Source organism: Chiloscyllium punctatum, chromosome 45, assembly GCF_047496795.1.
Source record: "Chiloscyllium punctatum isolate Juve2018m chromosome 45, sChiPun1.3, whole genome shotgun sequence".
Lineage (NCBI taxonomy): Eukaryota > Metazoa > Chordata > Chondrichthyes > Orectolobiformes > Hemiscylliidae > Chiloscyllium > Chiloscyllium punctatum.
This window is the reverse complement of record NC_092783.1, coordinates 16,257,141-16,273,883: the sequence shown is the minus strand read 5'-3', so window position 1 is coordinate 16,273,883 and position 16,743 is coordinate 16,257,141. Positions and strand designations below refer to the sequence as shown.

At 38.7% G+C, this 16,743-nt stretch overlaps 1 protein-coding gene across 5 annotated transcripts in view; it reads right to left on the bottom strand.

The window, feature by feature from the left end:
- LOC140467188 (homeodomain-interacting protein kinase 1-like) overlaps positions 1 to 16,743 on the bottom strand; it is a 110,281-nt gene that overhangs the window by 9,164 nt on the left and 84,374 nt on the right. For 2 of the 5 annotated variants that reach the window (XM_072563365.1, XM_072563366.1), the window contains 6 exons: positions 16,018 to 16,136; positions 11,675 to 11,809; positions 6,684 to 6,826; positions 5,220 to 5,393; positions 1,931 to 2,140; positions 678 to 928 (listed from right to left, as the gene is read on the bottom strand). In XM_072563365.1, the coding sequence (XP_072419466.1) occupies positions 678 to 928; positions 1,931 to 2,140; positions 5,220 to 5,393; positions 6,684 to 6,826; positions 11,675 to 11,809; positions 16,018 to 16,136 (1,032 nt within the window). The remainder of the gene's footprint in view (positions 1 to 677; positions 929 to 1,930; positions 2,141 to 5,219; positions 5,394 to 6,683; positions 6,827 to 11,674; positions 11,810 to 16,017; positions 16,137 to 16,743) is intronic. The other 3 variants (XM_072563368.1, XM_072563369.1, XM_072563370.1) reach the window with 3 other exon arrangements.

The window sequence follows — 16,743 nt, the reverse complement described above, 5'->3', positions numbered from 1 at the left end:
TTTAAATTATTTTTCCACCCAATGAATTTAGTTGAATCTTGTAATCACTTCAATACAAGACCTTTCTGATCTTTTCCCCTGTAGAATTTTGTGTGGGAAAAGCAATACTTGCCCCCCAATGGTAATTAATACCTGATGACAGGTTAAAAGGAAGGCACGGGACAGTTGAGGGAAAGAGGGATTGAATTTCTTACGAATGTCTAGTGCTGCTACCCAATGGAATGAATATGCAATAGTACTCCATGTCATTATGGAGGTACAAGCAATGTTTAGATGTATCTTGATAAGCTTTAAAAACCAAGTGTGGATGTTTGCATTTCAAAGGTTAATAATGGTAACACTTCCAAATTAAAAATAGAGGGGATTACTTCATCAGCATCAGCAACTGAAGCCACATTTTAAAGGGAGTGAGACAAAACTAATTTCAAGGAGAGACTGTTAAAAGAAAGGAACCTCAGTTTTTACATGTCTGAAACACTAACAAGCATATTTGATTTCAATGCCCCTCATTATCAGCTTGGTTGAGAAAGCTCAGATGACAAAACCAATTATACATTGAAGTTATTCAATTTTTAATCAATGTTGAATACATTTTGAAGCGAAGATAAAATTATCCAGCTAAGTTTACAATGATGTTTCATTGCTAGAAGTACTTTGGTACACAATTATATTCCTACCTGACAAACTGTTGCTTTCTCCCATACTGTCACTGACTTGTGCCTTTAAAGGCTGTACAATGATTGTACGAGATCCAGAACTATGACTGACATCCAAAGTTCTTTTAGAAGCTTCCTGTGTACTGCTGATAACTTGCGTTGCTCGAGGGCGTTCACATGGATAGGGACTGTTACTGTTTGAGGAGTCAGATTCTAAAGAATCATGCACAGTGACGTAACTGATGACATTTGATCTCTGTTTCGTGCTCGAGCTAAAGAGAAAAAGAGGAAAATAAAATATTTACAATGCTCAATACATCTCAATGCTCCCGGAAACTCAATTGTTGGATTTAAGTGTTGGAACAGTGACACTTAATATTTGTTTGACCTCTATTTGCCTCTTTCCAACTCTGGATCAATGCTCCTTACTTTGCCATCCAAATACTAATTACTTTGATTAAAGTAACTGAACAAAGAACGTACAAAACATAGAAATGCAGAATTTGTTGATTACCACAGTCCTAATTTCAAAACTGATTATCCAAGATAGTTCAGATTCCTTCTCTTGATCAACATACTGCTGGGAAGTGTGCATTTAAAAGGCATCTGGATGGGTATATGGGGGGGGGGGGAGGGGTTTGGAGGGATATGGGCCTGGTGGTGGAAGGTGGGACTAGATTGGGTTGGGATATCTGATCAGCATGGACAAGTTGGACCGAAGGGTCGGTTTCCATGCTGTACATCTCTATGACTCTATGGAAGTCAGGCAAGAACAACATTGAGGTCAACAACACTGCTTGAAGATCAAGAGCTTGTAAACACTATAAACAAAATGTGAAAGCACGTCTAATTGAGTATCATAAGGTATGTGCCATTCATAGATTATAAGCTGCCACAGCGTGTCAGGGCGAAACGCAAAAAGCTAAAACTACTGACAGCCTACCACTTGTATGGAATGAAGTCTTTTCTTGGGCATCTGAATTTGTTGACTCTAAAAATTCTAGGACTTAGTTTATCACTAATGTTGTGCACTTGCATCAAAATTTACAGAAAAACATTAAATAATTTGACCCAAACTAGAAGGTACAGGTAAGATGATAATATCAATTCAAAGGCAAGTAAATAAGCAATGATCTGATGAGCGACAATGCAGATTTCAATGTACTTTAGCACCTCCAAAGTCAAGCAAGCTTCGACTACCTAGGTTGCATTTGGAAGTGGTGTGGGCAATGTCTTCACCTCCTGTGATTATTTGTGTAGAATAATTTACTTACCTCCCAACCTTCTGCTTTGTTTCTTCCTCTTCATCTGTGTCACTACGAATGGTGATGACACTGACAGCAGGACTGGGTGTATCGGGAATCACAATGGTCTGTCGCTGATGGTCAGCTGTTGTGCTGCAGTATGGGGAGGGTGCACTTGATGGACTGTTTTGAACCACCATGTATGTTTGAGAGGGAGTGACATCCAACACAGGAACATTTCTGATACAGAATTAAGTAACAGACAAGTTTGTTATGGAAAACGAGTGATTTGAGATTCATGGCTTAAAATCATCAGTTAACTTTTACAGAAGCTCTGTTCAAAAAGATATCAAAGCAGTTAGACTTTTATATAATTCAATTTTGAAGAAGCTGAGCTCACTGTACACAGACAAAAAAATATAACTTGTGTAATGCATGAAAGGTTCACGTGCAAACCCACATATTCCGTCAAAGGTGGTTATTTTAATTTTAGTGTGTTGGCAATACACCATGTATGGATCATGAAGTTATGTCAGGGATTTTCCTACTGTTTTTGACGATATAACTGGAAAGGACCATCTAGAAAAACTCACCACACGTGTACTGCATTTCATGCAGAAAATAGTGAATACAATGGATCAGATGTTACTCAAGTCCAGAGAGTAGTTATCTGTTGTTTCAAATTCAAATAGAGTAGCAAATTCTATTCTCAGAATTTTTAAAGAATACTTTTTGATAAGTTATTTCTTTTCCAACTCTTCCCTTGAAGATAGAGGCTCCTAGAAGGTGCAGTTCCACTGGTGCTTAGCACCACCAGAATCAGGGCTGAAGAGGCATTCTTCTGCAAGAACATCAAAGTACATACTGGCACCATAGGCAAGCCTAACAACATGGGATTTGGGACACATCAGTTAGGAGCAGAAGTAGGTCATTCGGTCCCTAGAGTATGATTCGCCATTCAACAAGATCATGGCTGACTTGTGTGTGTTTCAAATCCACATCTGTGTATACCTTTGATTCCCTTGTCTAATAAGAATCTACCCTCCCCCAACTTAAAAATATATTTTCCTTCTGTCTTCTGAGGCAGGGCTCCAAAATTGCACTACTCCCCAGAGAAATAAATTTTCTTCATCTCCATCATAAAAGAATGCCCTATAATTTTTAAAACACTGCCTTACCCCCAAATGGAACCTCCTTTGTTTTACATTAACACTTATGCACGCTTTTAGTGTGCCAACCAACTGTAGATGACATCTTTCACAAATATAAGCAGGAAACATTGTTTAACATTTTGACTTCTCAATACCGTTTGAAAATGCATAAAAAGTTCTGACTTAAATTACTTTATCCTTCTGAGTTGTCAAATGCATCAATTTGATCTTAAATCTGATTTCTGCTCAACTCTAGGCAGAATTATTTTAATTCTTCAAGTTTAAGAGTTCCTACAAAGGTATTCCATTCATTGCCAATAATTACGTTTCTAACTTAAAACAATAGTGCATGCAAGGAATTGTTAATTCCACTGAATCAAGATTGCTTCACTGCACTACTAAATAATTAATATTTCTGATAAAAAAAAGTGTTAAATAAGCAAAATAAAAACTTTCCCAAGTCTCCTGACTTGATAAGTCAACGTTCTGAATGGAAAAACATTTTAATTTCCCCATAGTACATTAGAAGGTTGAATGCACTCTTGAAACAAAACATTACACATCATAAACCATGCAAGGAACATTCCTGTTGCACACAAAAATGATTATTCAACCATAATTTTTCGATTACTTTGTACATTTATAGCATCTGTTTACTTCAAGCCCGAAACATGAGCAGGTGATTTTGCAGAAGAATCCACTTTGACTTCAGTGACCTATACTTTCTACACATTTCTTCATGTTTTAAGATTAAATCAGTTACTTCAAATACTTTGTCATCCCACTATACAGAGGTTGACTATTCTTCCCTCCTTTGTGATTTAGGATCAAGATTGTTATCTTATTAGACAAAAGGAACATCCAGAATATAGTAATTTGTGTTGATAGGACAATTTTGTTTGGTATTTGTTTGATCATTTGTCAATTAACGATGCTCAAGAAGCTCAACACCATCCAAACAAAACAGTCTGCATGATTAGCTCGACATTCAACACTTTCAACATTCACTCCCTTCACCACTAACACAGTGTACACTGTCTACAAGATGTACTGCAGCAATTCATTAAGGCTGCTCTACTAGCAATTTCTAAACTCACAACTATCTAGGACAAGTGCAGCAATTTCATAGGAGTACCGACCCACTGCACATTCCCCTCCAAGCCACACATCATCCTGACATGGAACTGCATCATCATACAATCAATGCCGCTGGTCAAAATCACAGAACTCCACATCTCTTAGGTAAAGTACTGACAGTATATTTATCCAACATGGGCCACAATGGGTGAAGATGTCTGACCACCTGTACCACATTTTCAAGGACCATTAGGATTGAGTAATAAATGTTGCCCCAGCCAAAATTGCATAAATGGATTTTAAGAATATATTGGTAAATCTGAATGTTTAACTTTTTGAATGCATTACCCATGCACTCAGCTAGCCTCTTCCCAAAATAATTAATGCTTGTTGTGACAGTTTCATAAGGGTTCATGCGCCTGCATCTCCCTTGTGTGAGATATTTGAAAGTAATTGTGATTGAGTTCATTACTCTGGGGCATTACATCTGAGGACCTGTTTTCTGCTAGATCCAAGGAAGCATTTTCAACAAAGTCATTTGATAGTCATGTGAAGCCTTTTTATTTGCCCCATTCTGGGTCTAGACGCTAGGACACCACTGTTTACTAACACCCCATCCCAAATATTACAGCTGAGGAGAGTAGAGATATAAATTGCTCTTAAATGCATGTACATGTTCTAGGCCTAGTGGAACAGATCAGAGTACCCTTCTTGTGGAATCAATGGACATTAATATCTCTTGCTTTTCAATTGGGGATGTGGAAAGGGCAGTGTAGTATGCAAAAATACAGGGCCACAGGACAGTAATCAACAGCAGAAAACATTGCTGATAACAAATCTGATTTAGCAAAGGGAGTTGACGCCAATGTAGCATTACAGCTACTCAACTAATGCGCTTGTTGGAACCAGCCAGCTTAGCAGAAACCAGAGACTGAGTCAGGGATCTTCACTATCTCAATGGATCAATTATACAAAAAGCAGTACATTTACCTAGCCTTAAATATTTTATCTAAAATGAAGTGTAACTGATTTCATCCACTTTATTTGATGCACATAGATTATGTTTTAAGTCTACAGTATATGCACTTTACCTTGCATTGTGAAGCTGTTTATTCCTTTTTGAGGAAGACCTGGAGTTTTGCTGCTGGCGTACCACATGGGCAACACCGACATTTAGGGGCTGCGCAGCTAAAGTCACATGGCCAGCCAACAAAGATGGCTGCTGCACAATGGCATTATACTGGCTTCCATGGGAATGTGCATTTCTGAGAACAAAGAGTAAAAACAATGTAAATGAAAATAGCAAACAGTTAACATTAAAACCACAAAGATAAGTGAACTTGGTACCCAAAAACTGGGTTTAGAAAGATGGGTGAAAGCTATAAATAAAACCGTCATTGATGACTCATCTTGTTGCAGTATTTTCAAAAGTTACTTTGAAGTTTAAAAATAACCCAATTAAGTTACAAATTACCACTGCAAAAAAAAAAAAAGCTACATGATATTGTTCAACTTTAAAGTTTTTATTCAGTACTACAGTGAACCTAAAAATGTCTTTTATATTTACTTCCCCTCACCCCCAATAATGTTAAATTTGTGTCACGGCAAGGTGCAGCATTATCTCAGATTTTCACAGCTGCCACTTTATATTACTTCTTAGTAGCAGAGATAAACAACATCACTGGATTCTACAGTATATGCTATGATTATGTTATTGGACTAATAGAGGCTTGGACTAATGATCCGGAGACAGAAATTCAAATTCTGGAATAAAAACTAACATCAGTAGTGGTCACCTCAAAACTAGTGGACGGTCATAAAAATCTATCTGGTTCACTGCATGCCCCTTCAAGGAACTTGGTTAGCCTGGACTGACAGCAATGTGGTTTGCCGAAAAGCCATCCAGCTTCATTCAAGAAGGTGGCTCACCTTCTCAAGAGCAATCAAGCACAGGGAATTTTTCCAACAATGCTCAGTCTGTGAATGACCAATTTAAAAATTCTACAGTATAACTCTCAGAAAAAGCACTCGAGTGTAACTTCCATTTCCGTTAACCTTAAACTAGAGTATATCATAGCACTTGATAATTAGTAAGCAAACCGAGGTATCAGTTTTAACACATACCGAAAAGATCAAACGTACTCATTTGCAAAAGGTTAGGCAGCTTGTTTTTATTGCTCAAATGTACTTTCCCTTCCACATAACCCACGAAAGATATAATGCTAATAATTTTTGTCATGTCCAATTTATTGGAAGTTACTATACAAGGAGGTAATCTTATCTGGGGAATTTCTACAAACAGAAATTTTAGAAAAAGCACAAATTAGAATTAAACACATATCTGGGATCTAGATTTTTTTTGTTAAAACATCAATTTGATTTTTTAAAAGCATTTTCATCAAAAATGGCACAATTTCATTGGAGTGATAATGCTACTGGCAAACTATTATTCAAATATTATCCCATTCCAAGACAAGCCTTCCTTGTAAATGGATGGAAATGCAAAGAAGAAGAACTGAAAAAGAAAAATGTTTATTTCCTTAAAGGTTACTTGCCTCCAATCTGTTATTTGCTGGGTACTAGTCATAGCATCTGGTATCACAGTAGCATGTGGAACTGAATTGTGGACAGCCACTCCAGGCAACTGTTGCCAAGTTGATGGCAACAGGATTTGTTGGGTTCCTCCAGGCCACGCCTGCTGCAAACAAAGACAGACTGTCAAGGTTGCCACTGCCTGGAACATTAGCCCAAAAGTTTGCAGACACCCGTAAAGAACACAAAGCATCTAGGTGAAGACCGCACACAGCTGGCAAGAGAAGCACAATGGTAAAACAAAGATCTGTGATGTTAGATTTACACAACGCCTCCCTCCAAAGCCAATACCTGCACAGGACAAGGCATTACAGTTTAATGAGAGAAAGAGAAAGTGAGTATATCCAATATCTCGCAGCTCTGAAGCAGAAACAAACATTTGGATATTCTGTGCGACGAGCCATTCTGCAGGAATACAAACACACAGACACAGCGATCTCTTCTAAGCAGGCTCATGCCAAGCAGCAAGGGGAAAAGGGAGGGAACATTCTAACCAACCTTTGATCTGAGATAGCAAAATGCACGTGGTCATTGGAAGCAACTGCAGAAGTTGGATGAGCCATTTAAAAAAATAAACATGCTACTAATGTTTAATTTCAGACCACAAAAATTATTTAGCAATCTTACAATCACCTAAGTGTTTCAATAATTGTTGAAAACCACCATAATTAATTTTCCTTAATATACGAGCAAACCCCCAATGGCATTATAGGATATGGTTTTTATAACAATAGGAGCTGGTTTCAAAAAACAGGCATATAACAAATGCTACAGGAAGTAATTCTGACAATCACAAGTAGTGCACATTTACATAGTTTCACTGAACAGCATGACATCATCAGGGACAATTTTAAATATCAAATACTTAGCTTATGATTTCCCTAACATCCCAATTTTAATATGACTTCATATATAAAGATTAGATCAGAAAAATAAATATGTTACAGCTATTGAACTCACTGAATAAGTACCCAATTACTCCAAAACCCATGATTAATGATTCCGGTAATTTGGATCCTTGCAATGTGCTCCCCAATTCTTTCTTGCCAGTTCCCACCGTTAAGATAGGAACATGGTATTTAAGGAATGTTTCTTCAAAAAACAAAGCCAATTGCTAATGGGCTGTAATTTAATAGCTGTAATGCTTTACTTATTTTTAATCAAAGGATAGTTTGATAGGGGACAGGTTTTGAGTTTTTTTTCCAAAGGAAATTACATTAAAGTTTGAATATATTAATAACATCTGATGGTCAGCTGTGATAGCAGGTTTTGTCTGCTATTAAAAGGCTATTTGAGGCAGTAATTAGACAGGATGCAAGTTAGTGACCTTTTTAAAAGATCAAAGGTATCCAATGCTGTCATTGGTGTGATCACTCACATCCCTGCAATCTCAATTTAAATCCATCCATTTTAAAGAAAATAAAAATGCTACTTAATTTTTGCAGTCTTCACTATAAATTTGCTCAACTGTTAATCAGTTCAGATTGAGTCAATTTTTTAAAATTTGACCACGTCACCAGTCATTGACTGCTTGTGAATGAAGTATCAGTTTAAATCCAATGGACTCAGCATTCCTAAAAGGCTTTAATCTGGTTGCTACTGTCCAGCACAACTTCTGTTTCAGAAAAGTCATGAATGAAGGTACTATAAATCAAGTGTTCAGTATCAAGATATGATATCCCAGTCCCATGTTCCTAACCATGCCCTGGGTTCATCTGCCTTCCCCGTTAGCCCTCTTGCATTGAAATAAATGCAGTTTAATTTCAGTCCTACCTTATTCTCTGCTTTGTCCCTGCCTGCCCTGACTGTTTGACTCACTTTATTTCTCAACTGTACCAGTCTCAGATTGATCTCTTTCCTCACTATCTCCCTGAGTCCCACCCCCAATTTACAAGTGTAAATCCTCCTGAGCAGCTCTAGCAAATCTCCCTGCCCTGACTGTTTGACTCGCCTTTGTTCTCAAATGAACCAGTCTCAAACTACAGAGGAGGAAGTGCTGGATGTCTTGAAATGCATAAAAGTGGATAAATCCCCAGGACCTGATCAGATGTACCCTAGAACTCTGTGGGAAGCTAGAGAAGCGATTGCTGGGCCTCTTACTGAGATATTTGTATCATCGATAGTCACAGCTGAGGTGCCGGATGACTAGAGGTTGGCTAACATGGTGCCACTATTTAAGAAGGTGGTAAGGACATGCCAGGGAACTATAGACCAGTGAGCCTGAAATCAGTGGTGGGCAAGTTGTTGGAGGGAATCCTGATGGACAGGATGCACATGTATTTGGAAAGGCAAGGACTGATTAGGGACAGACAACACGGCTTTATACGTGGGAAATCATGTCTCAGAAACATGAGTGAGTTTTTTGAAGAAGTAACAAAGAGAATTGATGAGGACACAACGGTAGATGTGATCTATATGGACTTCAGTAAGGTGTTCAACAAGGTTCCTCACAGGAGACTGGTGAGCAACGTTACAAGACATGGAATATAGGGAAGACTCACCATTTGGATACAGAACTGGCTCAAAGGTGGAAGACAGAGGGGGGCTTGGAGGGTTATTTTTCAGATCGGAGGCCTGTGACCAGTGGAGTGCCACAAGGATTGGTGCTGGACTACCTTTCGTCATTTACATAAATGATTTGGATATCAGCATCAGAGGTATAATTAGTAAGTTTGCAGATGACACCAAAATTGAAGGTGTAGTGGACAGCGAAAGATGGTTACCTCAGGTTACAACAGGATCTGGACCAGATGGGCCAATGGGCTAAGAAGTGGCAGATGGAGTTTAATTCAGATAAATGCGAGGTGCCGCATTTTGGGAAAGCAAATCTTAGCAGGACTTATACACTTAATGGTAGGGTCCTAGGGAGTGTTGCTGAACAAAGAGACCTTGGAGTGCAGGTTCATAGCTCCTTGAAAGTGGAATCTCAGGTAGATAGGATAATGAAGGTGGTGTTTAGTATGCTTTCCTTTATGGGTCAGAGTATTGAGTACCGGAGTTGGGAGATCATGTTGCAGCTGTACAGACGTTGGTTGGGCCACTTTTGGAATATGGCATGCAATTCTGGTCTCCTTCCTATCACAAAGATGTTGTGAAACTTGAAAGGGTTCAGAAAAGATATACAAGGATGTTGCCTGGGTTGGAGGATTTGAGCTATAGGGAGAGGTTAAATAGGCTAGGGCTTTTTTACCTGGAGTGTCAAAGGCTGAGGAGTGACTTATAGAGATGTATAAAATCGTGAAGGGTATGGGTAGGATAAGTAGACAAAGTCTTTTCCCTGGGGTGGGTGAGTCCAGAACTAGAGGGCATAGGTTTAGGGTGAAAGGGGAAAGATATAAGAGTGACCTAGAGGCAACCTTTTCACTCAGATGGTTGTACGTGTATGGAATGAGCTGACAGAGGAGTGATGACGGCTGATATAATTGCAACATTTAAAAGGCATCTGGATGTGTTTATGAGTAGGAAGAGTTTGGAGGGATATGGGTCAGGTGCTGGCAAGGTGGAACTAGATTGGGTTGGAATATCTGGTTAGCATGGATGAGTTGGACCGAAGGATCTGTTTCTGTGCTGTGTACCTCTATGACTCTATGGTAAGAGGAATGGTACACTACAGTTCCACTAACAGCACAAACTAACCCTCTAATTGGCCCGATGTTTTCACAAAGCAAGGCAACTTTGCCATCTTAACCAGAAATTCAGTGTTTTTCAATTACACATGTGCGCAAATTTTTGGACTGAACAATGTGAGGTGAGGAGGAGGATGTAATAGCCAGAACAGAGTTTCATTAACACGCATCATCATCATCAATATCCAATAGCTACCCAACATGGAATCATATGGATTTTGCAGCTAGGCCCAGTTCAGCATCAAATACATTTTAATTACTTATTTATTTAGTATAGCAATAATACATCCTCTTTGCACATCTGTCCTCTTGAATGCAGACACATCTCTCAAAATAGGATAACTGAACTACCTCGATGCACAAGAATTTTGAACAATGCATGATATAACTTATGATCAAAATTATACTCTATTGTTATAACTATTTATCCCAACATTCAATTTCAAAAGCTTTTATAAAAACAAGTTCAAGATCTACTGACAATTCTCAATGGTATTTCAAGTCTTAGAGACTACTGGTTAGGGAAGCATCATAGGCTTCTAGCAAGCTGTTCCTATTCAGAAACTGCTTTACTGTAACAGTTACAATGGAGCAGAAAAACTGACACAAGAGAGGAATCTTAATTACATAGTTTAAAACATAGAAAACAAGTCATTCAATCCAACTAGTTTATAACAATAATCTGTACTCCATATAAGACTCTTCACAGCCCTCAAATTAAAACTGTCAACACATCCACCTATTCCTTTCTACCTCATGTGCTTATCCATATTTCCCACATGCTTTGAACAAAATGGGGCTGGAGGGAGAGGGAACAACATAAGCTATGTCAATTCACAATCCACTTAAAATTACTGAGTTCCATCTGGCAGAATCCACAGAATGTCAAATGATTTCCCTTGAAATGATTTCCATAAAGCGGAATTCATCAAGATGACCTATCATACTATTTTATGGACAGAATCATTCCCTCCCTCCCTGCAACCTTATGCCTGTAAACAGATTACCTCAATCTAACTTGATATATATGAAAAGATTTGGCAGTTGTTACAATTGATGTATTTCTCAGGGAATTGAGATACAGTCAGGCACAAATGTATTCCACCGTAATCAGTCCTTAAAACAATTTGAGCCTTTTAGAAATGCTGAGTATTTTGGACTCAAGTATAGCTTGTTTCACCAGAATGCTCAGAAGAGTAAGAAAGACAAGACGTCCAATGACGTGGAAAATATATAAGGCACACAATGATACATGCTTCCGTTCCTCTGCAGCAGCATTAGAGGAGCATCTGTTAGTGCACAGAATCACACCGAGTGGGAGCATTTACCAGTACTGTGGTCGTCTGATCGACCAGCGCAGGCCGGCCGGCTGCGCAGTTCAGGGTAAAAGGGACCGCGTACTGCGGAGCAACAGTGGCAACGTGAGGATGTAGAGTGGCCACCATCAGCGGTGTGCAGCTGCCCTGTAATGGGGGGGGTTGGGAGTCAGTTACATGATATATTTGTTCTCAAACATGCAGTGTCCCTTTTTGATGCTCAGAATAGTATGAAAATTTAATTTTTAGCAAAACAAAAAACAAACTTAAAGACAATACTGTGCATGTTAAGTGAACCAGAAATTTAGCTGAGTATTCAAATTTGTTTTACTTGAGTTTCTTGAACCATCCATCTCATTCAGATTTAAGTCTAAATCTAAAACCAGCAGAAATGAGCCATGAGAAAACCATAGCCACCAAATCCCAATGTAATAAAACATTCTGAAAAGCTAAACCCCCAACTATTTTAGAAGCAAATACAAAGTAATCTACTATCAATACCAGATTTGATTTTAAAGTGGGGCTGATGCACATCCTAATCAGGCATATAAAAAGAGACACTGCCAACGGCAAATTAAAGAAAAGAAAAAAATCACCATCATAGCTTTAAAAATCATCAGTAAAAGGTTGCATTTTTATCATTATAAACTCATAGAATCCCCAGAGTGTGGAAACAGGCAATTTGGCCCAAAAAGTTCACATCGGCCTCCGAAGAGTAACCCACCCAGACCCATTCTCCTAACCTATTACTCTACATTTATCTCTGACTAATGCACCTAACCTAGACATCCCTGAACACTATGGGCAATTTAGCATGGCCAATTCACTTAACCTGCACATCTTTGGATTGTGGGAGGAAACCGGAGCACCTGAAGGAAACCTACACAAACATGGGGAGAATGTGCAAACTCCACACAGACAGTTGCCCAAGGCTGGAACTGGAACTGAACCTGGGTCGCTGGTGCTGTGAGGCAGCAGAGCTAACCAGTGAGTCACTGTGCCACCTGGAACTACATTTTCTGCCTTTTTTTCTTTATTTTCCTCCTCCCCATCATTCCCCAAAAAAACCCAACAAAATCATTAAACAAAGACATCTATAATAAGACGGTCTCAAAACTCTGCACTGAAATGCATATCCTTTAGCAATAAGGCATTCAAAGCTATGAGGTATTTACCATCATGTACACAATTACATTTTCCATCACTGTAAAAAGAAAGGTTATTATTTATTCCATATTGCCACAGTCCTAGAAGAAAAAGAGAATAAACAGAAAGACATTCCCTGATAAATTACAATGGTTTGTGGCAAAACTCATTTTCAGGTTTCATTGGGTTCTGGATGACTCTGAATCACTGCACTAATCAAGCTCAAATTGTAGAATTGCATCCAGATGGAGTCAAAAGAAGATTGGATTACTGTTCAAATAAAGACTGCAAATAGATTCAAAAAAGGATGTGATATTTTGCCGAATTTCCACACAGCGTGTTTCCAGTGAAACGATATCTATATTGCATAAAAGACATTGAAATCGACAGAAGGTCTAAAAGGTACCACCACTGTGAACCACTTGAGCTTTGTAACCCTAAATGTTAACTCAACACCAATAACAGAGCTATAATGTTTTGGGGCTTTTTTATACATACAAGTTAAGGCTGTTGGCCTGGACAACTAGCTGCCTATACACTGATTGAACCACTGTGGTTTTAGATTGCTTTTGGGTTTTAGGCTGCTTTTAACAGCTGAACCTGATGCAAAAGAGGTCATTGTTGGCTGCATGTGGACAAATTTAATAAAAGCTATCATACTAACTGAATGTTTACTTCATCTACACTTACTGATTCAAAACAGTATATGAGTCACATCTGAATAGACAGAAATTAGACACTAGTGAAAATATGGATTTTTTTAGCAAAATATTTCAGCTCCAGCAAGTGAATTAAAATAAAACACTTAGACATAAAACTGCAGTTTATACTTTAAAGCGAATGCCTCTGCTACTATGGATGGATGAGTATAATGTTATCATCCCTGTTAATCTTTAATCATAGGTGCAGATATTCCAATGATCAGACAATGCAGACTGGAGTTGTGCATCAGGACCCGGAGGAATCCCAGATACAGCTCATTTCATGGCTACTGCACGGGAAGCTGAAACGTCTGTTGTACAATTTTCCTGCAGCTCATATCCCCCAAAAAACAAACCTGCACTATCAAACAATTCTAAAAGCTCTGCTTCTGTTGCGTTAATTGCTGTTTGGGAAAGATTAGACAATTAAAAACTTCCATAAGGGTGACTATTAAGCCGTCACCACACAGAGCCCCAACTTTACATCCCTGAACCACTAGACCTCTGGGACACCTGACAACCATCAACCGGCCTGCAGAACTGGCAGTGGCTCCTTCCCACCCAAGTGTCTGAACCCCAAGGATTTGACACCATCAGTGCCAGCCTGAACTCCTGGGACCCACCACAGCCAGCCCAACCAATCCTACCACTCTGAAGCGGCCCAGTCGCCACTCACACTAACCTGACTGCCAACCCGAACCTACCTACCCTGATAATCTCCCAGCCACTCTCAACATCCAAATGAATCCCAATCATTACCAGCCAACCTTCTCGTTCAACCTTGCCTCGTCTGCCAGCCCCAAAGTTTTTCTGCCACTTTGCCAGCCCCAACACCTGACTTGCTCGCTAGCCCAGGCAGCCCCAATGGAAATCCTGGCTAAAAATGCAGGGCACTCTGCTAATGTAATAATATGAGTGGAGTGGCAATCCAAATGTCTAAGATATTCATAAGAATGGCAAGGTATTTTTTAAAAAATGGACAGACTTCAACAAGACCTGATTCAAATACAGGGTAGGGCCTAAGCAAAAGCTGGCTAATTTATTATGAAGATGATGATCTGTACCGCCGAGACTATTTTTTAAAAAAGAAAGGATCTTCTCTCCCCACCAACCCCATCCATTAATATGGGAAGGTAGGAAAAGAAATGGCTTCTACTTTCAGAATGTTGTCAATTGTCTCAACTGCTGTGGTGGACTTTTTCACAGTTGTCAAAATGCAAGCAGAGCTTTAACAGCAGGTTGTTGGATATGAAGTGACCTGAAACCTCCTCATTATGATGGAAGGTCTAAAATATAAATATATCTTATTTTAGTTTTATAGTCACAAAACAAAAACCAGATAGGGAAAAGCTGCTACCCATAAGTGGGTAATTATACTAACATTTAGTTAATACCAGATTATGGAGGCATACATTCCAAGGGCTCTTTTCACTTGTTTGATGTATATACTACCCTAAAATGTTTCAGCATGAGGGGCACAATTTAAATAGAGATATTGGTATGCTTTATGAAGTTATTTATGTAACGTGCAAACTACTTCTCCAAAGTTAATTTTTTATAATTTTATTTAAACAAATAACTTCACATCCACACAAATCCTTAAGTTTTGCTTTCTTCAAGTTAAAGCCTCTGGCTTCTATTTGCCTTTGTAGCTAAATTACCGTTAGCTGCACCTTTTCACGTAATTCAATAACTTACAATTGATAAAAGTAATTGTTTTAAGAATTGTTAAGTAATCTATAAATTTAAATACTATGAAAAAATAACAAATAGATTTGACAACATACTGCCTTGGTGGTTTAGCAAATTTACTCGAGAAGTACTGTGACACAAACCACATAGTCCCAGAATCAATCCCGGTTAACTGATTTCAGAAGGGCAGTGGCAGGGTGTTACTACAGACCTCAGTGGCTCGAGAACATATCAAAGTGCACATTGTTATCTTGCTAAACAGAACTGGTGTTGATTTTAGTAGCCAGTGATTGAATAGCTTGCTAGCATCAAATATCAAAATTCAACCACGGAGACAAGTTATTTGGGTGAAGGATTGGAGAACTGGTCTAGTTAAAAAAAAATGTTTTGGAAAGATTAATCAACAAATAAAAGTTAGCTTCAGTTATTTAAGCTTACAAAATATCCTGAGCATTTGCAAAGATCCTTGGAAAAATAGTTTTATGTTGAATTGTAAATCAACATCTTAAGTAGTTTTAATTTTAATTAAGCAATCACACAGGCAACCTTCAGAAGGGAGATTGTACTTTTGAAAAGTTTTAGCCTGTAGTTATTAGTTTTCATGTTGTTTCACTGGTAGACAAATAAAAGTGTGATACACAGGGGTGGAAAGTTATTGACGGCCACTGGTTGCTTGTGATATTTAACCATAATGATGTATGACTGTCGAGGCATGGTACCAGAGAGATGTCACCATCTGATGGAGCCCAGCAAGAGTTAATGTGTTCACGATTGGGAAACAAATTTCAGCTTTAAATAGACTGGTCAGCCACTTACCTGAGCAAGAACACCTGGCTGAATCTGAATGGACTGTGCAGCTGGTGCTTGTGGTACAACAGGCACTGCATTCTCCACTCTAACAGAAAAGCCAGAATGTTTTGCAGATGCTTGCAGCCCTGTCAATAAAAAGACACAGCGTGTATGTCCAGTTAATTTCAAAACACAAAAATAAAGTTAAAAGGTGACTTTTTATATTAAACATAAGCCGAAATATTTAATAAAGATTGCAATTCATTTACTATCACAGGGTAACAGACATAGACGTTCATTGGACATTGCAAGCGCCGGCCTCAGCTAAATTCAAGGTGCTTGTTCAGCCCCCCAGACAATCATTACACACTATCAAAATCACATTATCTATGGCCTATTTCTGCTATTATATCTTATGACCTGTTCAAAACCTACTCAGCAGGACAGTTTAAACCAGGCCTCATATTGAACTCTCTACATGAACTACCCAAATAGTGACAGAAAAAATGAATTTAAATGTGGATTCAGATGCTGCTCTGGAACACCAAGCCTTACCCATACTAATATGCTCAGGATTACAGTGGTGCAGGAAATTCTGATGAAGGAATTCCTGATGAAGGGCTCCTGCCTGAAACATAGATTCTTCTGCTCCTTGGATGCTGCCTGACCTGCTGTGCTTTTCCAGCGCCACTCTAATCTCCAGCAGCTGCAGTCCTCACTTTCGCCATACTAATATGCTTCCAGCTCATTAAG